Raw genomic sequence first — 23,477 nt, 5'->3', positions numbered from 1 at the left:
AGGAGGGAGCGGAGGGAGCGCAGGTAGAGGAAGGAGCGCAGGGAGAGCAAGGAGCGGAGGTAGAGGAGGGAGCGCAGGTAGGGCAGGGAGCGCAGGTAGGGCAGGGAGCAGCGCAGGGAGCGCAGGTAGCACAGGGAGCAGAGGTAGCGCAGGTAGCACAGGGAGCAGCGCAGGGAGCGCAGTGAGCGCAGGGAGCAGAGGCAGCGCAGGTAGCACAGGGAGCAGCGCAGGGAGCAGAGGCAGCGCAGGGAGCAGAGGCAGCGCAGGTAGCACAGGGAGCAGCGCAGGGAGCAGAGGCAGCGCAGGGAGCAGAGGCAGCGCAGGTAGCACAGGGAGCAGCGCAGGGAGCGCAGGGAGCAGAGGCAGCGCAGGGAGCGGAGACAGCGCAGGGAGCGGCGCTCCGGGCGCTCCGGGGTGCGGCTGCCGGAGCCGGGGGGGGCGCGCCCGGTGAGCGGCGGAGGGAGGGACGGCCAGACAGACGGACGGACGGACAGACGGAGGGGGGCCCCGCCGAGCGCCGCGGGTCCGCCCAGCGCCGCGGCTGCACGGGCTGCGGCAGGAAAGGAGCGGCGGCTCCTCGGAGAAGGGAGGAGGAGGAGGAGGAAGGGAAGGGGGGGTCCCTGCGAGCGGAGCCGGCCGCAGCGAGAGGCGGGGCGGGGTGGGAGGCGTGGAGGGCCCGCGGAGCGGCGCGGACGGACGCGTGCCATGCGCGGCGCGGCTGCCGGCGGCTCCCGCTCGCTGGCTCAGCATGCGCGGGCTGTGCCCCCGCCTCTGCCTGCTGGCCGCCGCGCTGGGGCTCTGCGGGGGCAGCAGGAACTGCCCCGACCTCATCGTGGACCGCTGCCTCTGCGCCGCCGAGCGCGCCAAGGGGCCCGGCCGCCCGGCCCTCCGCATCAAAGTGGTGTGCACCGGCGGAGACTTGGTGGAAACTTTGCAGCCCGCCGTGCTGCCCAACCGCACCGTGTCCCTGTGAGTGAGTACGGGCGGGCGGCGCGCACCTGGCGCGGGCAGGGGCTGCGAGGGGCGCGGGGGCTCCGCGGGACCCGGCTCCGCAGCCCTGACCCTGCTTCTGCAAACTCGGAGAGACTTTGGGGCTGCTTCGCTTTTCGCTTTTTTTTTGGTGCTGTGTTGGGAAACCCCTGCTGGCGAGCTGGGCTTTCCCTGGTGTAAACTGCACGCTGCTGCGGGAGGCGGTTCGGGGGATGTCAGTGGCAGCAGAGCTGGTGATGGAGCTCTCTGGTTGCGCCTCTCCGCCGGCAGCGGGACGGGCAGCGAATGAATGGTATCGCCAGTGCTGAACTGCCTGCTGGAGTGCTGTGCCATTAACTTTCCCTTTCTCTCTCGCCTTCTCTAAATAAAGTTTGGAATTTGATGTCTCCCTTTTTAAGATGAGTTTCTGTACAACCGCATGAAACTCCTAAATCTCCAGTATCGTTCAGAGTTGTCTGGTAATTTAAAATGACTCGGGATATGTTCGGGTTTTTGGGTTGTTTTTTTAAGCTAGGAATCCGGTTATGATACTTTGTTGCCTGTTGCATATGGCTAAACTTGAATAAATAGTGTGTTGTTGTAAGGTAGTACAACTTCTGTGATTGCATCCTCAAGTACAGCTGAAAGCAATGTCCCTGTAATGCAGTAATAGCTCTGTGACATTTACCCTTTGGATCACACACATATCAACAGATCCTTTACTGTTGAATTTAGTTCTGTTGACAATTCCTGCTATGAACATCTCCACTGTTCAGCGCATTTTCTTTTAGTCAACACTTTCAGGAGGCAACTGGGTAAAGACAGTAATTTATAACATATGGGGAGCTTGTGCTTTAAATGTACAGATGTGCTGTGTATGCTCCAGTTCAGTTTTTCCTATAACTGTTGAGTGACTTGATGCTGATTATCTGTATGCTGATTATTTATTTAGGAAACTTCTGCTTCTATACAAGATACAAGAATTGCACTTCCTCCTAAATTTTAATAGACTACTTTAGAGCATTGCATTACTTACCAACATAAGTTTTAACCTCAGTGATAAATCCAGTGCTGCTTCTGTGGTTTGTATAACTGGCTGTATAGTCAGAGGTGGTACTCGCCAGAATTATAAAATGTCAACGTCTTGGGGACACAGGAACTACTTTTTCCTCTTGGTTAAAGAGCTGTAGAAACTCTCACACTCAGCATGTCTGCAGAGGTTTTTCCTCTTAAACGTTGTTTCGCGGGGTCTTATTTAGGTTTTTAAGAAACTTTTGCTGAGGTAAGTACCAGTCAATGAATCCAGCTGACCATGAGATCAACAGAAGTCTGTGTTCACTGCAGTGAAAAGAAACTGAATTGGAAACAGAAGTGAGAAAGGATGAACAGGCGAGGTGGTGTGTTTGAAGTGGTGGGTGGGAGGATTTTCTCGCTTGTACATATGATTTAAGGCACCAGTAGCAAACTTGATCCTGTCACCCTAAACACGTTCATTTCAGGTAACTCTTGCTCAAAACTATTAGAGTTTTGTGCTAGTTTTTTGAAACTTAATTGCTGCTACCTCTTGACCTGAGAGCTAATCAGTTGGCCCTAGCTGATATAAAAGATACTGTTTTTTTTGGGTTTTTTGTACTTCACATGGACAAGTATAGTAAGTACCATGTATCACATAAACTTATCCCTTTTCCTCTTACATTCTCTCTTCTCATTTTTGAGAAGGGCTTCTTCCTTTTGTTTTTCTTTCCCAGAAGTAAATTTAAGGCTAAATATTGAAGGTAAAAAGGAAAAAAATTAAAATATGCGTTAGTAGTTTTCAGTAGCTGGAACATACGGGTGACAATTTGATTGAATGTCAAAGGTTTTCCAGGTGAAACTGGTTTTTATGAATTAAGTTACACTTGTGAGATTTGGCCAGCTGTAGAAAATAATGATAATGAGCTCAAATATTATCACTCTTACTTTTGGTTTTGTAGCTGCATAGGAGGTGCAGGCAAAAGAGAATATTGTGGTAGATGCTGCCTGCTTCCATTCAGTTTTATGGGCCCACAGAGAGAAAGAGAGCTTTAACATATGGAACATAACCTTTTGGATTGCTTTAATAATTAAGAAATATAGAGGTGAATAAAAGAATATATGTTCAGATGCAATAACTCTGTAATGAAACAATGTAATAAACATTTTGGGGGGTTTGGGGCAGATTATTCATTATATAGGGATGCTGGTTCCCTAGTGCTGTGATCTTTTGGAAGGCAAGATTGAAGCCAAACTCTGGCAACTGCTCTGCAGAGATGGAAGAGAATTGCCTCTGCTTTATCTCTTAAGCCATTAAGAGATGAAGCTGTAGATGTATAACATCTCATTTACATGCTCAGTATTGTTACTTATCAGCAAATTTAGAGGTTATGATTTGGTAGCTTAATTGAAGTTTGAGTTTGGTAGCTTAGGTTCTTTCACCTAAGTGACTGTGGGCCTTGTCTGAGTTTGATAGTTTAGGCTCTATGGTATATATGGACTGAACTATTGCTACTAGAAATCCTTCTGACAAAGTCATACAGTGACTGCAAACTAGAGTGAAGTCACTGAAAAAATGCTTATTCTTGACATGTTTTGACCAATTATTTCCAGCTTATGAGGTGGGAAAGTCTGCAGAGTTTCTTTGAAATAATTTGAACACTAGAGCTATTCAGTACTGCTTGAATGCTCCTGATGATAAAATATCCTGATGATATTTAGAAATAAAATCAAAATATAAACTGATAAAGCACCTATTCTCTCCTCTTTATTTTATATTAAACCCAAAACAAAAAACTCCACCTTGTTCTGGACTCTGTTTCACTGTCTTTAGTATTTTGCTGCTTTGGAAACAGAATTCATGTGCTTGATGTGGATCAAAAGAAAAAACTTAGCTGTAGCTGCACAGAGTATTTGCACATATCTTGTTAAAAGGGATTGTAGTCCTTATGGATTTGCAACGTCCCTTGTATTTAGGGATGGGGTGGAGAAGGAGAATTACCTTTTTTTTTTTTTTTTCCCCATGAAGAATACAGCTGTTGAATCACTAATTTATGGGATCTGCTCTCACCATTTCACTCTCAGTAGGCATTGAAGTGTAGAGCCAACAAGGAAGAGTCATATCACTTCAGGATAATGCAGTTTTCTCATTTTAGGCTCTGTGGTTGAATACATGGGAATTCTTGTATGAAACCAGTATTTTACTTTTTTGTTTTTCATCAGTGTGATTAGGTTGTTAAAATGTAAATCTAGGGAATAAGACTGTTTGCAATCTTCTATGTTGACAGAGAAATTAGTCATAAACTTTTTGACTGAGTTGCTGTAATTTGGGCTGTGTGGAGAAGCTGTTTTGCTGCTTTTTACAATGTGAAACTTCTACAGTTAGAAATTTCAGGAATTAGCAGATTGGATTCTCTACTGGACAGTTTATTGGAAGGTTACTTACATACTTTTTTCTTTTATGTCAAGTGGTGTTAAAAACTTTATACTTTTAATCTTGGAAGTTCTCAGTTCAATATGTGTCTTGATATCACTGGGCAGAATATACCTTGAAGTTATAAATGCCATTAGTTTCTGGTAGTAGCATCACTTTTTTTTTCCCCTCTGTCAATTCAAAAGAAAGTCTAAGGTATCTCCAATGATTGATATTTTTACAAATTTTACCTGCAGATACACCTATTGAAAGGTACAATTTTAAACTGTCATAATAGAAATGAAGAAAATTTATGATAGTGTATGGCTTATATAAATTCTTTATCATATAGGATTCTTCAACTTTTTATGTCTAAGGCTTTCTTCTGACTTTGAATTGGAGATTGCCTCAAATTCCTCAAATTCTCAATTTCAGAGTAAGGCTGCATGGCTCCAATGGTAATCCATAGCCATAATACCTATGGAAGGTATTCATCTTCAAAGCACTTCACAAACATTAAATAGTCTTCTGAAAGCAGCATTGCCCCACTTTTCTCTGTCCGTAAATTACTTTTATGTCACATTCATTTATATCATGTCCACTGGAATTTCTTCAGAGTTATTATATTACTCTGCTTTTTTCGTGTCTGGTCTGGTCCTTTACACGCCTGCATTCAGTTTAGGATGTATCAATGTGGTTTATTTGATATAAGCGTCTTGTTTTAAAAATAGATCACAAAAATGTTATGTCCCAAAGAGTTCAGCGTTTCAGCTAGCCAAAGCAAACAAAGAGTTGAAGAAAGACTGAACAAAAAATGTTATTCAGTAGTTTTATTTCCATGTCTTAAAACTCACATATTCTTCTTTATTGATTTGGGACTTAACATAGACCTAGCATTGGTAATTTGTAAATAGAGCATTATTAAAGAATGTGGGGTGATTCTCGTTACAAAGGTTTTTGCAAACTTTTTTACCTTGGTTAACTTACTGTGTTCACTCAAAGTGGCAGGAAAAAAAGAATAAGAAGCAGGTTTCCTGCTCCATTATTTATATGTGTATACATATTTATACATGCTTTCTCTGAAACTCTTAAATAAAGAAAAAGAAAAAAAAACAGTTTGTGGAAGAAACTCCTAATAGGGAAGCCTACATAAAATACACCAAAGACTTGGAAGGACTGGGACAAATGGCTGGGGAGAACAAAGTATAGAGAAGATAAAGGTTCTAGTGGTAAAAAGTCTTCAAATACTACTCAAATATTAGTCTGATCTTCCTTGATAATGCATGTTATGTATTCATTTAGTGTGACCACAACATTTTTTTTGTTTGTTTTTTTTCTTACAAGGATATACCTACACCTGAAAAGTACTAGTAGTGGGACCACTTCCAAATGATGACTTTTTTGGATGAAACCAATGCATTGGCATTATTGGAAATTGTAACCCAAGAAGAGTGTGAAAAAAATTCTGCTATGGAAAGTAGAACTCATAGCAAATAATGTTTAAAATAAAATAAATGCTAGTTTAAGAGTTAGCACATACCATAACTTTTTAAAGGTATATGAGTCACCCTGAAGTTTCTTTCTCTATTATTATTAAACTGTAAAGAAAGACCATGAGTTAAAACAGTGCCATATATTGTCCTGGTGCTTTTACATCCTCAAGTGTAACTTTTTTGAGGAAAGCAGTTTGTGTAAGAGAATGGGATAAGAATATCTGGAAACAGATACAATTACTTCACAGTGTTGAACAGTTCATTAATTTGGAAATTTAATGTAGAAATCAAGTCCCATTTTCATTGCATAGTAGGAAATTTGCAGTATTGTGATCTTTCACTTTGTTTCATTCCAGAGGTAAAAATAAACTGGTGAGGATAGCCAGGGGAAAGAGTTGCATGTGGAGAGTTTTATCATATAAATCTATGTGATCTGATACCTGTTGAGAAGCCCTAAATGAAGCTGGGGTTTTATGATACAGTGTAATTTGTCAGTTGTCTGGCTACTGACCTTGTTTGCCTTAAACAAGAAGAGATTTAGTATATCTTGTTGGCTCTCTTGTAATTTTTTTTTTTTTTTTTTTGGTATGTTGGCCTAATATTCATAAAATCTGTTAAATTTTATCAATCTAAAGATATGTGCAACAGAAATTAGTTTCTGAAGTGTATGTATTTGCATCTCTTGCAGTGAGTTGGTTCCAGGGAGAAGGTGATTTATGTATATGGGATCTGCCTTTAAATGAAGCTGCATGAGTTGCTGGCCCTTGGGACCAAAGTACTCTGTCATCCCTTAAAATGGATTGTTCTTAAAAGATTTGAAAATGTGATGAGTTTTTTTTTTTTTTTAAGGCATTTTGGAACATTTCTCAAAGTATATTTTTCTTTCCTTGTCCCCTTCTAAATATCCGGACAGTGTAATAAAATAGGAGGTGAGGTGAAGAGTAGGGAGTGGTGCAGTGGTTAGGAGAGAGGTGAAGGGGCAAAGCCCAGAAAAAAGGGGTCCAAACAGTGTTATTGACAAGAAACTCAAAAAATTTAATATTTTATATATGTAGTCCTTTTTCTGCATCCTCAGTGTTTTAAAATCAGAAATATTTAAATGTTAGATGCTTTACAACAACAGAATCACATTAACCTCTCTGATTCTAGAAGCCCATTTATTACTTTGCTGTTAAAACAGACCCAGAAACTTTCTGGGCAGAAATAGCCAAAGAAAAGCTATGTTTTTGTGCAAAGTTTCTCCCTGTTTGAGACCCTCTGTCATCACAGATTTTGCTCTTATGGGATTCAGCCATGTTCCAGCTTATCCATCCCTACTTTCCTCACTGATGTCTTTTGCCTTGGTTTTATAATATAGAGCTGGCATAAATCTGAAAGTCAAAGGACAGAACCAAGGCAGAACTTCTGCTCTGGCAGCCAATAGGAAACACACATTTGTGTTTCTGCACCTTACACCCTTTGCTCATGCACATCTGAGAGCCAGGGCTTTTGCCAGCTTGGTTTTCACTACTCAGTAATACTGATGCATGTTTTCAAGACTTGCTATTTATGCCATTTGACTTACATTTTTTGTGGGAAAAATAGCCTGTTGATTTTAACTTCCTCCCTTTCTGTGTTTCAATGGAATATCCATAGTAATATTTTTTTAGCATGAAAAGCCATGAAAAGGTTGGGTATTTACTTATCCAGTCAACTGTGATTATTTTTTATCAGTTACAAGTTTGCTGTCTAGTTCTCGACTTGTCAAATATAATTTGGCTGAAACCTCTGTATTATCTATGATATTAACATTTTTTTGTCTACATTAGCAATTATGTAATACAGGGAACACAGTTTAGGCTTTGTTCTTATTCTTGTGGCAACATGCCATTTTTCACCCTTCTCTTAAAATCAGTTCCAACTGTCTTTTCATGCCTGGGACTGATTTGAGACTATTCTGAAGGTATGGTTAGTCTTGAAAGCTCTGCCTTTGCAATTTCTGCTACAGTCTTGCAGAGTTGTTGACAGTTTCTTTTCTGTACTTTGTTGGATATCATCTTATCTGAACAGCAGTTTGTCAAATGCATAAATAGTTCTGCCAGTAACACAAGCACACAGGGGTTTGTAGGTGTCATGCTCACAGACCTGCAAGACTTTGCAAAAACCTGAGGTTGGTTCTTAGATCATAAAGAATCTGGATTTGCTGATAGCTGTGCCAAAGTAAGCAAATTCTATTAAACTTTTATGTTAAGCTTGCCTTTGCTGAGTGGCTATTCATCAAAACCCATGAGGATAGAAGGACACTGGCCTGTGTTTTCAGCATTTCTACTGTAGGCTTGCTACAACACACAGTGAGCTCTAATGGATTTTCTGTGTTATTAAGGTATCATTATGGATTTCAAGTAACCTGGTAAACCAAGGTCTCTAAATTATGAACATTTATGATTCTCCTTGTTTATTGAAGAATTAATAGCAATCAGGATGATGTCTCTTCATAAAACCTTTCTCTTTATGTTATGAGATTGTCTGTCCCAGAGAACTCATGTTTTATAATCAAAAGGATTAATTGCAAGGGTAAAGGTTTTATGTGTACTGTGATTTGAGAAAAGAACAGACTGCATTGTAGAGTAGAAAATAAGGTTAAAACTAATCATAACAAAATCAACCCTGGAAAATGTGAAGAAAAACATAATGGAAGCATTGAACATAACATTATTGTATTTTGTAGTTCCCTGGCAACATTTATTTTTATATTTGCATTAGAAATTAATGTGCATGGTACCAGTTTCTTTGAGAGAGGAGGGGTAGAAGGAGATAATAATCTGTTTGTGAGCAACTTTATTACCAGATTAAGTTTTATAGAATTTTTACAGGAAATGTACTGAAGTGTTAGGAAAGATTTCTCTGATGGAATGGGCTGGCTCAATCTGGCACAACAGGAAATGTACAAGCATTTAAGAGAGAGGGAGAAGCAAAACACAAGTAGTATCAATTTTGAGGGATAAAATTTGCCAGCACTCCCAAGTCCTGTGAACTCCTAACTCATGAATTTTTATACATTAACACGTTTCCTATCTGGGGAGCTTTGCACTACTTAGTTCTTTATCTTCCATGGACCATCCTCTTTACTTTGTCTCATCTGTCACATTCCCAGAATCTTTCAATTCTCCACTTTCCTTTATAGCTCCTATTATTGTTGATACTTCTGCCTGTTTTTTCTTCTCATGTGCATCTTGTTTTTGCTCACTGATTATATGAATTGCAGACTGCCAGTGCATTTCTGGAGTGAAGAGCCCATCTCCCTCCTGTGTCCATGTCTGTGCCAGCCTCTGCAGTTTTCCTGCTGTGTGCTGCAGGCTCTGCTCTCAGCTCAGTCTCCACCACCTCTGTAGTCCTGCATGACTTCCCAGTTTCTTTTGCTTTTCTGAAACCCTCTATTACATCTTCCCTCATCACCTTTGATCCTTGACTCGTTTTACACTTCTCTGAGCTGGCTGAGTGGAACTGAAATAAGCGAGGACCTGGGTCCTTGGAGAGATCTGAATTAAGTCCTGGAGTTCAGCCGTGCCTGAATTGGGGCCAGGCAGATGGAGTTGATCCTATTACACAACTTAGAAACGAGAAAAATCTTTTGAATCTCTAACTCTCCCTCCTTAGAGCTTATCATTAAAACTGCAGCTAGTGGAGGAGAGAGGTCTGAATGTGGTTGTGTCAAGCAGTGATTTTATGTTGACCCTCCAGACATGCCACTGAGGATCAGAGGGAGCAGCCACAATGATCAAAGTTGTTTTCCATCCTCAGCATTGTGTATTGTTTAGAAGGGAAAAGTCTAATTTCCAGTTTTCTCTATGCTTTTGTGGCAACATTCAATCAGTATTGCAACTGCCCATGAAAAACTCTGAAATGTGTGTAACACAAATAATTATAGTGGAAAAGATGAAATCTTAATGTTTGCTGTTACTCTCCATGCAGTTCTTGAGCCAAAAAACTAAAGTTTACATTAGCAAATCTAAACTTAAGGGGCTGTATCAATTTCTTCTGTGACACAGCTAGTATTGTTCACATAATTATCATAAATCTTTATCTTAAATTAGATCAGGTTAATGAACTGTTTTCTGCTATGGCTGAGAAATATGGCTCTTTGTCATCTGAGGTAACAGTTGACAAGTATATGCTAATTTTGGAAAAGACACATTTTTTTATCCATACTACACAGGGCATGCAGGAAAGGAAGAAGTCAAAATGCATAAATGAAAACCTGCTCTCCATTGAAGAAAACAATATGTTAATCTCAGTAATTTATGTTATCATTATAAGGATTTTTTATTGGGAAGGCATTAATGAATTCTGTTGTACCAACATTTTCATCATTAGAGTTTTGTTTTACTGGAGTCCCTGATGCAGTCACACAGCATCTCACCTATAGCAAGCTGGTAAAGGGAGAATAGCAAAACTGGTCACATTATGCTTCAAGAACTCTTCAAAGTACAATATTACAACTTTTCAAGGAATTTGGATTGCATGGTGCTTAGAAAACAGAGTCAAGCTCTGGGAGTTAGACCACCAGATATTCTGGTAGCTGTTAAACTGCTGGGGTGTGTGAGAATAATATCTGTGGTTTGTTTCTTTATCCCTCCAAGTCTGGCAAACAACAGGCTGGGCTGGATCATGTAAAGGTCGTGTGGAGGGAGGTTCAATTCTTCTTTCCTCTAATCTAAGAGACTGGTAAGAATATTAAGTCTGTCCAGTGGGAGCAGTAAGACACCAGTTGTGGTTTTATGGGTTCTTTTTCTGTGAATCACACTTTCTTTCCCCCAGTGCTGTCAGGGTCACATAAAGGTTTTGTGTTGGAGGAGCTGGTTTTTGTGGACCCCAAGTATACCTGAGGAAGAGCAGAAGGGGACAGCATTTGAGACAGGAACATCAGACACTGGCTTGATGTCAGTTGTAGATGTTTGGTATTTATTTTTATGACTTAATATGTACAAAAAGAATGCCACCTGTTGTTCTTGTTAAATTCAAAGTTACCTGGCATATTCATATACTTGGTAGTCCTTATGGAGCTCTAACAGATATTCTGGTTCTGATCTTTCTTTCTTTTCCTGCTTAAAATGAAATTTTAATTAAATTTGCAGAAAAAGAGAAAGTACATTTCCTAACACTTTTCTTTGTCTTTCCCTTCTATAATAAAAGGATGAAAAAGGAATTTCATAGGACTTAAAATATGGGAGAAAGACATATTAACGATTATTTATTGTTGTATTTCTCATAATTCTCTCCCCTTTCTGCACAATTAAAAGTTATAAATAAAAATAAAGAGTCAGCAATATAGATAGATGAAGGAAAAAAATAGCTCTGAGCTAAATAAATGTAATAAATTATAATGTTCTGCATTTAGAGTAAATGAAGTTACTGCTGTAAAGTACTTCACGATTATTGATTATCATTATAAATTTGTTTCTAATAAACTGTTATTTTTAAATAATTGTAATTAATTTATTTGTGCCTATATTTAATAACAAGTCCATTAGTGAATTGATGCATGAGATGACCTTCATAACAACTTTACACAATTTAACAGTAACTTGCTGACTAGGACAACATCTTTTTAAAATAAGTTATACAGCAGTTTCATATGAAAATACCCTCCATATGTTTTAATCTATTTATAAGAAGACTAAGGGAGTTTGTTGCCTGACTCTCTGTGTAATTAAATGCTGTTTGAGTTTTTGTTTTCTGTAGTTACCTTTGAGGAACTCAGGTCAACTATTTTGGTGCTGTTATTGTGACTACTTTATAAATGGAATATTTGATTACTAAGTTATTTGGTAATGAAGACGATTAGATGCCAAGCTTCAGTTTGGAAGAGATTAGAGCAAATAATTTTTTAATGCTAGCTTTCCAAAGTACTTCTTTAGCTGAAGCAGAGTGATTGTTTTAAACAAATAAAATCCCTCAAGTGATCATTTATTTAATAGCACTTAAGTCAAGTTGGTTTGTTTTTTTTTCTCTGAAAGTTTTTGTCAAAAGGGTGGTGCTGAATTACATGTTGAGCCAGTCATTCCATATGATCAGTTAATCTATTTGCCTTTTTGATTGGCTGGTGTTTTCTCTTTGAAATGGGAATAGGTAATAAAGCTTTGGAAGAAATTTTAGTGGAATAACTGTGGCAGCTGGATTTCCTGGCTGTTTTTACTTGATGCTTTTCTTTTTGTGTGAATTGTCAGTTAATGATACTGGTCTGGAATAAGTGAAGATATTATAAGTGAACTTTAAAAAAGTTTATGGTTGCACAGCTTTTAATTTTCTGCAGTCTGGACCATTAATAAAAATACATGTGGCTGTCCTGGACCAGGCTGAAGAGCCATGGAATATCCCAGTATCTTGTCTCCAGACTAAACATTTTTAAAGCAGGTGCCTAGAGTAGAGTAGCATTGTCATATTTTCCACAAGGATCCTCTGGTCTGCATCACAGCTCTGAGTTGTAGCTCTTGTGCATTTGATTTACCAAAACTGATTGGTTTTCCACAGCCTGATCCAGCCCCCTGCAGATCCCATCACAGTTCCCTGTTCTTGGAGCATCACATGGCAATGGTACCACAGCTCAGCTGCCTGCTGGCAAGGGACCAGCCTGCTTCTGCTTATTTCTGAATTCCAGTTTGCCTCAGTCAGAGCTGATGTGGTTCTCAAAGCTGGGAGAACAGACCAGGTTTGGTCTTCAGTAGGGGACTCTGTATCTCTCTGCTTTTCTCTTTTATCTGTTAGTCATTCTCAGTAAGCTGAGATGAAATGTCAGGAATTAAAGTTAATTTATTCTACTAATAGTATGCTTTCTTCTGTTTTCTACACTGTGAAGAGACAAACAGTGATAAAACTTTTTATAACAAAATCATTATGTTTAACTCAATCCATGGGAAAATGCTTTGGTTTCTAGGAAAAATAAAAGAAGCTCTGTCCCTGCTTTTAACATTTTGGATTAATGAAAAATGAATAAAAGTTCAAAGTCTGTTTTCTCATTGGTTGGCCTAGTTTTCTTGTGTCAGATTGATAGATTTTCCTGTTTGCCTCTGTATTCCTGAACAATAAGAGCATCTTCAATTTTCCTTGTGTTTTGAGGCCAGTTTTTGTGCTTTGTTTAGTTGTTGGCACTGCAGAAAGCAGAGAGGGAAATGGTCTGACCAAGAAAAAAACCTGTTCAATTGCAATAACAGCATGCCAGTGAAAAATGTTTTGGAGGAGGTAAATGGCTTCAGAAGATATAGAGTACTGGTCATGGGTCCTTTTTAATTTAATTTTTCAGCTTTTAAAAATAAGTTTCATTAGTTATTGAGGCTGGCACTGTATTTGCTCATAAAGACTGCAGCATGACTCTGCTGATTGATAACATTGAGTTACACATCACTTTTGTCTTTTACTGTATTATATTGCTCTTGTGTGCTGAAAGAAGTTGAGTAGGTTTTGTTACTTACTGGTTATAACACTATTTATCTGAGACTGGGAGAAAATAAATGAAACTAGAAGTGGAAAAATTCTGATTTTCAGCCTGTATTTTTTGACTAAATAAAGAGAAATAAAGGTAAAAACATGGATAATTTTATTTTTTACAGGGTTGTACTTCTTAGCCAGTCTCCTAGTCTCTGTAATGCTCCCTCCTTGGTGTAGTCTCTCCCCATTATTTCTGTGGGACATGCAGGAGCTGATCCTCTCTGAACATCTGGCCACAAAACCAGTGATTCATCCCTGTTTCTGAGCTTTTACCTTTTATTTTTTACTTTGTTCTGCACCATTTTCCTGATTTTGTGCTGCACTGCTGGCTGTTTGTCCTGGGTGTGCTTTTCTGGGGAGAGGGTGTTTTGGTTTTATTTTTTAACTTGTAAATGATGGGAGCCACCTTCCAGTAGCTGAGGAGTGGGAGATTCCTCTCCTTGAGCCTTCAGCAGGAAAGACTTAGCCAGATTTGACATTCAGGGCTCCTGTTTTCTGCCAGGTTAACCCTGAAAGATGAGATGTGTAGGGACAGACTTACCACCTGCTTACACCCCATCACCTGGGTGCTTCTTACAGCAGGGCAACATACTAAAAATTCAGATTATTCCCTCCATGTGTCATTCTGCCTGCCTGGTTTGGAGATTTGGACTGCACAGAGGACTCATCAGAGACAGATCTCTTCTGCCAAGGTGTGTGTCCAGGTCTGGAGCAATCACTGCTGTGGGCAGTGAGTCAGAGTTGAAATCTGTCCTGCAGCCCTGGAGGGTCCTGATGGCTTCCCCAGCCCTGAGGGGTTATAGGGGACTGTGTGCTCACTCTGAGCTTGCAAGTGCTCTGTTAAAGAAGTATTTTTTTGTCTCTTTTTGTGTTGTATTTAATAGTAGCTACTCTGCAGAAAAAAGACATAGATCACTGAACAAGTAACATTTTATTAAGGTTAGTTTGCTAGTGTTTAAAAGAATGGGGATGAAAATATTAGTCCATGTCTTGAACTTGTGAATATTCTGTTAACTGTCCAAGTATTTTCCTCCTCTGTTTTACTGTGATTTTCTGTAAATTTAAGTGATCAGGAAGAAAAGTCCTATTAAATCCAAATTAAATTCAGCATTGATAAGTGCTAAATGAAGAGGGGTGTTTGGAACATTTTAACTTTGCTTACACACTGATTGGCTGTGAATGAGTGATGCTCTGGAGGGAAGATACACCCTGTGAAAAGGAAAACTCAGAGTGGTCAACATGCACGACAGAATAAAACATCTTGTTCCTGCTGTGTAAACCACAGTGGTGCACCTGCATCTTGGACACTGATTCTGATTCTTCTGTGTCAAAGTGGCATAACAGGACAAGGAAAGGTACAGGAATATGCAGAGTTGTGGGACAGCTTGTGTGTGAGGAATATTGAATAGCTGAGGGGCTTTTATCCTGAAAACCTCTAAAGTGTGTTAAAAGCAAATAGGGAACATGATTCACTGTTTTCCATATTATAGGACTGAGGAGGCAACAAATTATTGAAGCTTCATAAGAAATTAAAAGTAGGGTATCTGCAGAGCTTCTTACTGTGCTTTTTGCATTCACATGTCTTCCCTAGACCACTGTCAGAGGCAGGACAGAGTTACAAGGGTGCCTGAGCTGCTCCTGCTGGCTTGTTGCTGTATTTGTGTAAGATCCAGGTGAAATGATTACAGCCTGGGGTAGGTCTGTAGAGTAACACAGATCACTTGGTAGGCTGGACTCAATTGATCAGCATTCATTTCTACATGGCCAAAAATGCTGACATATATCCAGAATAAAGAAAATAGTTTGCTGTTGCATGTTCCAGAAAACAGTTCCAAAATTGTGTCACTGAAAAGCAGTTAATTATAATGGTGCATAATCAGTTAAACATCTGTTCATGGAGAGATATTACTAAAAGTGCAGTGATAATATCATCTTGGATCCAAAAGTGAGGAATAAAAAGCAGAATTAAGGAGTGTTACTTTTGTTTGCAGCTACTAAGAAAAAGATGAGCAGAAAGCAGTGTTACATTTTAGTTTCAAGCATGATTTAAGAACTACAGAATCTGTGCTGTATCCTTCATTGTGTTCTCATAAATCTGTTTTACTTGTTTGAGGTTAAGAGGTTGTTTGATCAAGTCCCAGAAAAAAGAAAAAGATGTCTGATGTAGAAGATATTTTAATTTGGGAAATAATAAGATACAGTTATTGAGAACTCTAAACAAATGAATTCAGAATAGGAATGCCAGTGAAAATCTAAATGAGAGTAATTAACCTTTGGGAGGCATAGGAACTGTAATGGAAACTTTTTACCTTTAAATTAAGACTGAGTATTGTAAAACTTCAACAAGTCAGTGGCTTGACATGTTTATTACTGGGAGGGGTTCTTAGCTTTGTGATCACATTAAAATAAATGACCTGGTGAAAATCTACTTCTAGTATGTGTTCACAAGTGCTTACTACCAAACCCATGATTTCAGTGTTTTTGGGTCTGGACATAGAAATACCAAGACAACCTATGCAGTGTTTCCTTCTGTATGGTGGAACTGCCAGTCTAGTACAGCACTTGTAAACATGTGACTCATTGTTTTTAACACAAAAGTAGAATCCTGCTAGTATCAAAATAGTGTTGTTGACTGTACAGTAGTACACTGTGTATTTGGAAGTACTCAACACTGGACAGTGTCCAAGTGTCTTTTGGCTTGACACTGGCAAACGTGTTCACCAGGTGTACTTCATCTGTGAATAGTTCTGCTTTGAGTTCTGCCAAATACTCTGGCTCTAATTTAACTCTTGAGATGTCAATCCCAGTGATTTTAATGGTATTTGCTTATTATTTGCTGGTGCATAACTAATTCAGTTTCTTCTTCAAATCCCTGCCACTTTACCTAAAACATACTGACCACCAAAAAGATACGAGCATAAGAAGTTGCAGTTTAAGATAATCACTCTCTACATTCTTCTGTGATGTATTTCTGCTTCCCTGTCTGCTGCTGCCATTAGTTTTTTCATTGAGTGGTGGGTGTTGGTAGAGGGGATGCTACTAAAACCCAGTACAGCTCTAAGTCAGTGTATAGCAGCTTTATTGCAGAGATGAAAGTCACAAAGAGCTTTGTGATTTGAATGTTACCATCCTTTGATCTTTAACTTACTCCTTAAGTTTAATGTTTCAGTAGCTACTGTTTTGAAGGTCTTCTTCTGTACCTTGTATTTTAAATTTAAAAAAAAAAGTTATTTCTGTAATTTGGCACACTTTCTTTCCTGTACTAGGAAATGTGACCTTTTAGCCGTATTAAAAAGATTTCCTCTTAGACTTTCTTAGTACTTTAAAAAATAATTTATACAACAATGAAAGTAGTATGTTATGGTTTTAAACACAGGCTGAACAAGTTAGATGTCTGGATTTTTCATATCACTTTCAGTCAAGCTTGCAGCTAGTTGGAGAACCTACAGTGTGTGTGCAAAATTAGTTTATTTTACGTGCTGAAATGACAACTGTTTAAAAGAACATAGAAATCACTCTGAAGATACATTGGTAAATTCTAGTAAATTCTTATGTAACCTAGGATTATTTCTGTATTATTGATGGATGATCTCTTGTGTAACAGGTATGAGTATATACATTATATTAGACCAAAATTCTAATGCCACAGGAGTAATCCAAGGTATTAGAGGAGAGGAGAAATCTTAATGCTGGCAGTTGTTTAATTGCAAATGCTTTCTAGACAATGAAATTACTGCTGTTTCAATTTTTAAAGTGAAAGTATAGGGAGGGGGTTTCACAATGCAGCTAGATTTCAGCTTTCTGCTGTGTAAAACAGCCACTAATAATTTGGAATTAAACTGAGATATGGTGCATATGCTGGAGGGAAAGCTTATATTTAAAAATGAAAAAATAAAATCCCCACAAAACGTTTATAACACTTGAAGCCAGCAAGCTTTTTTCTCCTCTGTAACTTAAAACTGGCTTTCTAAGACAATGTGCAAACCATTATAAAAGTATTCAAGAGCAAATTCCTTTGCCAGAATTCGGTAGCAGGATCTTGAAATGTTTTTATGGCAGGCATTTGAGAAAGCTGCTGTTCCCTTCCTCTGTTCAGAGCTCTTCACTTCATGTCTTGTCCCTCCAGATGCTCTCCTGATTCTCTGGTCTTGGTAAAAACTATTGCTGCCACCCATTTCTGAGGTACCATTTTCACAGGAAAAACTTTTAAGTCACATCAGTTTAATGGTACCATTAATGAGGTCTGTATGGAAAGGGCTTTTGGTACAGCCTGCATGATCAAAGATTGCAAGACTTAGTTAATACAGTATGTATTTACACAGCATTTTGATGGAGTATGTGTCCAAATGTTATTGTCAATAAATCTTGACAATAGCCAAGCTGAGAAAATACAAACTGACAATAGGAGCTGGCACATGAGTAGCAGAAGTTATACTTTGGGGATTTCTAATAAAATAAAAGGATATTGAATGACTTAAAACAAGCTTTTTCTGAATTTAATTCTTCCCAGGACACATCAATTGTATATTTAAGCACTTACATTATGAGCCTGGTGAGAGTGATAGTTGCAGTTTCTGGGATTTTTGTCAAGAACAGAGAGTGCAGAACATGTTCTGTGTTCTCTCAAGGTGACTAAGATCTTACTTTACTTTAATGAATATAGAATGGGGAAACTTGCTCATACCAGTTTGACAGAAATACATCAATAGTTCCTTTTGTGCAAGATGATAGCATGGTACTTGATTCATTTTAATCATGTTTGTGAGAGAGATAAATTCCCTTTTTCTATAGTGAGAAGTCAGCTCTTTGTAATTGGTTCAGCATTCAAAGTCAAGATCCATTTTATGAAAGAATGCTCCTTGATTTGCTATTTTTAATTATACTCAAAATACAGTTTTTAAGTTTACCATAAGAAATGTATAGTCTGTATATGTATATGGCAGAAATGCAATATTACAATATTTGCTTTCTGGTTTGAGTACTCTACACAATGTGCACATTGGCTTAATTTTAGCATTTACCAAAATCTGTAGGCTTGTCTAGAGTTGAATTTATACTTTTATCTGTAGTATTTGTTGTTCAGAAAATGTAGTTGAAAGCAAATGAAAATTTTGTTTTATTTATGATATGAATGATACATGTTGTATTTTGATAGTTCTGTCATTTTTGGTTCTTATAAGACACTTGTTGATGGTGTTCATAAACGACATTCAATATTTAGGAAAAGTTAAAAATCCTCACAAAACAAAGCACCTGAGAGAGTCAGACTATTGGTCCTCCAGACAAATATGTCTCTGAATTCTGTCATTTTAAAAATATAAATTTAGGTTGTAGGATTATTATTTTTGAGATGATAGGAAAAAAAGAAAAATTAGAGGGAGCAGTGGTGATGCCCAGCTTGTAGGAAAGTAATGAACTGTTAAATATTGAACAGATTGAGATGTCCATTGTCAATACAGTGGAACAACATCCTTCAGGTAAATACTGGATACTTCTTTAGTTGTCAGAGGTAATAAAATGCTAATCTGTGCTTCCTTTCAGTCTTACTGCATTTTCACATCCACCAATTTTGTCATTGCCATTTTCTCCCATTACAAAGAAGAATGATTGTGCTGGGTTTCTTGCACATACTGTAATGAAAATACCAAATAATCTCTTCTTTTTATGTGTAAGAGGTCACAGAAAATGCCATAAAATGGTAGTAGCTCCTGATGATAAACAAAAGCATCCCTGCATTGCTTTTCCAGGCCTGACTGAATGACAGGTCTGTGGGGCTTGTGGCAGAGGTGTGAGATGCTGGGGTTTGGGGAGGTCACTTGCCATGGGTTTCCAATATTTCCAAGGCATCCCAGCCAAGTATGGAAGCTCAGCACTCTGCAAGTAAATTAATTGAGCTCCTCCTGTGTTTATTGCCTGTGTTTTCATCTGGCATCCCCTGGGATGAGGGTGATGGTGATCAGAAGGAAGTTATTTCCTTTTCCCATCACAACAGAAAGTCTAGAAGCTGCTGTGATGATGTGGGAATGAAGGGACAGTGCCTTATTCTGCCTGGAGACTCTGCCTGGGGTGAAGCTGGCTGCTCACCTGGGATTTCCAGGCAGCAGGAGGGCAGATGGTGGGCAGGTTTTAAAGGCTGACCAGGGCATTTGTTCAGAGCTCCAACAGAGCCAGTGCTGTGTGAAGGAGCTGGTGATGAGTGGGTGTCCATCCCAGAGAGGTTTCTGGGGCATTAAATGCTGCTGTAGAACTCCTTTTTACATGCTTTGGGGGATGGGAATGTGTGTTTGTATTTAATTTCAGACCAGCTTTAGTCTGGTCTTGCAGACTGAGTGCTCCTCTCCTTCTGAAAGGGTTCCTGGAGCAGAGCTTGAACTTGATTTCACCCACAAGAAATCCCCTCAGCGTGCTTGGAGGCAGCATTGTGCCTCAAACCAAAGCACAGAAGGGGGAATGAACAGGATCCCATTCAAAGCACACTCATGTCCTGAACTGAGTCAGACACCAGTCTGGGGACACTGTGATGGTCACCAAAAGACCAGAAGTGAAGGTGGAGATTTTGATGCAAATGAAACACAATGAATTTCCAAAAACCAATTGTCAAACAGCAAAAAAAATACTTCCATCAAGTTCTCCCTTTAACTGTATGAAAGCAGTGACATGGGGAGATCTGGATTAACCCCTTCTTAATCCTGGTTTATCTTCCATTGTAGAAAGACCTTTGAGTTCTGCCTGGGAGCAAAGGCACTGGGCACATCTTCAGAGCTCTGGCCCCTCACAGCCCTGTGGAAATTGTTGAAAATTACTTGACATAGTTTTATATCTTAGTTCAGAAGTTCAGAGGGATCCTGTGTTGTCTCTGTACACAAGACTGAGTGTTGCTGTGTTGGGTCTGGCTGAGCTGGAGCTCATTTTGCCCCAGCAGTGCTGTGCTTTGCTGTGCTGCCTAGGAAGGAGTTGGGAGCCCTCAGTGTTCAGAGCTGAGCAGGGCTGGCACAGCATTGGTGCTGTCTCTCCAAAATTCCCCCCAGCAGGAGGATGGAGGTGGACAAGGTCCTGGGAGGGGACACAACTGGGACAGCTGACCCAAACTAACCAAAGTGATATTCTGTACCATGTGGAATCAGCTCAGATATAAAATTTGAGGGAAGGAGGAGAAAGGGGAGCATTTGTTGTTTGCATTGTTTGCTTTCTGGAGCTGCTGCTACCTGTGCTGGATCCCTGCTTCCCAGGAAGTGCCTGAACATCACTTGTTGGTGAGCAGCAGAATAATCCTTTTTTTTTCCCCTCTTTGCTTCTGCATGCACAAACTTTCCCTTTTGCTTCAATAAAGTGCCTTAATCATAAAATAGTCATTTCCCATCTTATTTTCTCTCCCCTGTCCAGCTGGAGAGGGGAGGGATGGAGTGGTGAGCACCAGGTGTCCAGACAAGGTCAGTGCACCCCACCTTGGCAGCTCTGTGTCTGTGAGTGCAGAATTTGTGCCCATCTGTGGCACCACTGGGCTCCTGAAGGTGAACTAATTCTGCACCTTGTGGAGCCAGGGTGGAATGATTTTCTGTAGTTACTGGCATCACCTGTGAAATATTCACTGAAAGTTTTGTTGAATATAATATGAAATTTTATAGCAGCATACAGAGAGGCACTCAGAATAGTTCAAAAAATTCAGCTAAGTTATTTTTTGTTTGCTGGTATTATGGATAGTGCATTTTGAAGTCATTAAGGTATTTGAAAAGGGAGGAACAGGTTCTATTTTCAAATTGCTTTACTTTGTATCTTGCAATATTATTATTTCCTATTACTTCAGCTGATGATCAGGACATAAATTAAAAAGCTGTGTGGATAAAAAGGAACAGCAAAACAAGAAACAGCTTCCTCACAGCTGTTATTTAAGACCTTTGAAAACTTCTGGCTTTGATTCTTAGGACAGATTCATTCACATTAGCTTGATTTACTACAGTGAATTTAACACCATCTTGTGTCAGATACAAGATACATGGAGCATTTGAACTGAAAAATACAGATTAAAAATCTTTCTATTAAAAAAAGAAACAATTGTGAGCAACATAATGTCATCAGATAATCCAAGTCTCCAGGTCAGAATTCAGGAGGGATTAGATTTGTTCTTGTTTGCTTAAGCCATGGGGACATGGGTCTCAGACTTGAGTTTCAATAGTGAACAATTGCCTTTCAGCCAGCCCTGTGGGGCCCTGTTGAAGTAGGACCTTTACCTTTAAACATTCTGAAGGGATGAACTTCAAATAAATACTTTAATTTTTATGTTGTCAAAACTGCTTTCCTTGCAAGGTTGCCTTAGCTTGGAAGAAGAGCTGAGGTATTTGTTTCTGCAAGAATTATATTTCATAGAAGATGGTGGGAAAGGAATTTTTTCCCATGTTTTTTCCTTTTCTGTTGGAGTGGTTTTAGTTGTAACCTACCTAAATCTAGATGGATTTCTAGCTGTAGCTAGCCACAATAAGTGTGGCCCATTACCTTCAACAAGGAAAGCCTAAAAGTAAACCAGGCAGCCACAGGAGTGCTCAGTAATTGTGCCTTAGAATATGTGCAACAGGCTTAAGAAAATTACTTGTGCACTTTGCTTTTGTGAAGTTCTTACCCAGTTCTTGTTCTTGCTGGCCAGTTGTTCTCATTTTCTGAAGAAGCTGGGATCACATCCCATTTTAGTGAGGTTTTGGGACCTTCTTGGTCACCTTTGATGTCCATTCCTGGCTGTCTGAATCCAAGCAGGAAAAAGTTTCCTTCTCTGCATCAAAATGTTCATCTGGAGACAGAGGTTCTGATGAGGAGAATCAGCATGAGGGAAGTGACAGTGATGTCTTCAGATGGTGAGTTATGAATTAAAAATTACAGGTGCAGTCCTCAATGTCAGTTAAGGATAAGAATGTGATGGATGTGAACAAATATGCTCTGGTGATTCAACTGTTTCTGCATGAAAAGTTGTCACAATTGTTTATTTATGAAGTACCATGAAGATGTTCTGGATTTCATAAATGATCTGAGAAGTAGATGGGGAGGCCAAAGATGCTAAAATTTTCAAGGATTTTTAAGTACTGCTTCAGTTTTCCAGTTCAGTTACAGAAGAATTAAAATCATAACTTTTTAAGGTGGATTTATACCTGATAGCTCTTAGATTGCTGTGTTGGATCAACATAATTCTGAGTTTGCTTCTGTCATTTTACTCCATGAATAAGTTGATTGGTACAAGGTATTCACTAGACTTTGAAAGCAATGCAGTAATATCAAGTCTTCAAATACATGTTAATTACAGTAAAAATATTTTGAAAGTCTGGAGACCAGAATAAATGATTCCCAGAAGGAAACCAATAGTTCCAATGAATTAACCTTCAAAGAGAGATTCCAAGTATAAAGAAATAAGAAACCTCTTCAATGCTGATATATCAAAATTATCTTGAATTTTATTTTCATGTAGCTGTAAGAACATGGGTTTTAACTGTGTATGTTAGGAGAGAAAAGAATTAAATGAAGACCATATTTTAAAATACTGTAGTGGCAGGGTGGTTTTTTTACATGAGTAATTATCATAAATTATTATTTTTTATATTTTTGTTAGATACTTATGCATTGAACCCAGAAAAAGTAAAATTTTTATTTTTTTTCTCAGGAGAGAAGAGGTAGGGCCAAATGTTATCCTTGGCAGGCATAAAGATTACCAGGATTTAGTCCACACTTGGTATTTTCAAACCATTCACATTCTGCACTTATATCTACTCAATTCTGATGAAAAATCACTATTTGCCTGTTGGGCACTCCTGGAATAAACCCCACAATTTTTACTTTAATTTCTTTTAACACAAGCATTTTGTAATGTAGCAATGTTTCTCATTGAGAAAAACAACAACCATTTAAGAAATTTTACTCCATCAGTTAATTATGAAAGACTGATCTTCTGTTTTTCCTTTTCTGTGCTGCAATAACATTTGAGTTTGAACAAAAAAACCCTAATGTGTTAATTCTTCCACTTGAACTTTCTAATGACTACTTATAGCCCAAATGAACCTGGAAAATCTCAATACTCTGAACTTTGGTGACTGAACACAGACATCATCCCCTGTAAGCAAGAGGGAATAATATGGATACATTGACATAAA

General features: G+C 39.0%; 1 protein-coding gene across 1 annotated transcript in view; it reads left to right on the top strand.

The window, feature by feature from the left end:
- The first annotated feature begins 665 nt into the window (after window positions 1-665).
- The window catches only part of LOC130254936 (adhesion G protein-coupled receptor A3-like), a 256,225-nt gene continuing 233,413 nt past the window's right edge, over window positions 666-23,477 (top strand). Inside the window, exon 1 of the mRNA XM_056495074.1 lies at window positions 666-969. Coding sequence (XP_056351049.1) covers window positions 749-969 — 221 coding nt within the window. The 5' untranslated portion in view covers window positions 666-748. The remainder of the gene's footprint in view (window positions 970-23,477) is intronic.

This window comes from Oenanthe melanoleuca, chromosome 6, assembly GCF_029582105.1.
Source record: "Oenanthe melanoleuca isolate GR-GAL-2019-014 chromosome 6, OMel1.0, whole genome shotgun sequence".
NCBI lineage: Eukaryota > Metazoa > Chordata > Aves > Passeriformes > Muscicapidae > Oenanthe > Oenanthe melanoleuca.
This window is presented reverse-complemented; position numbering and strand designations above follow the sequence as displayed.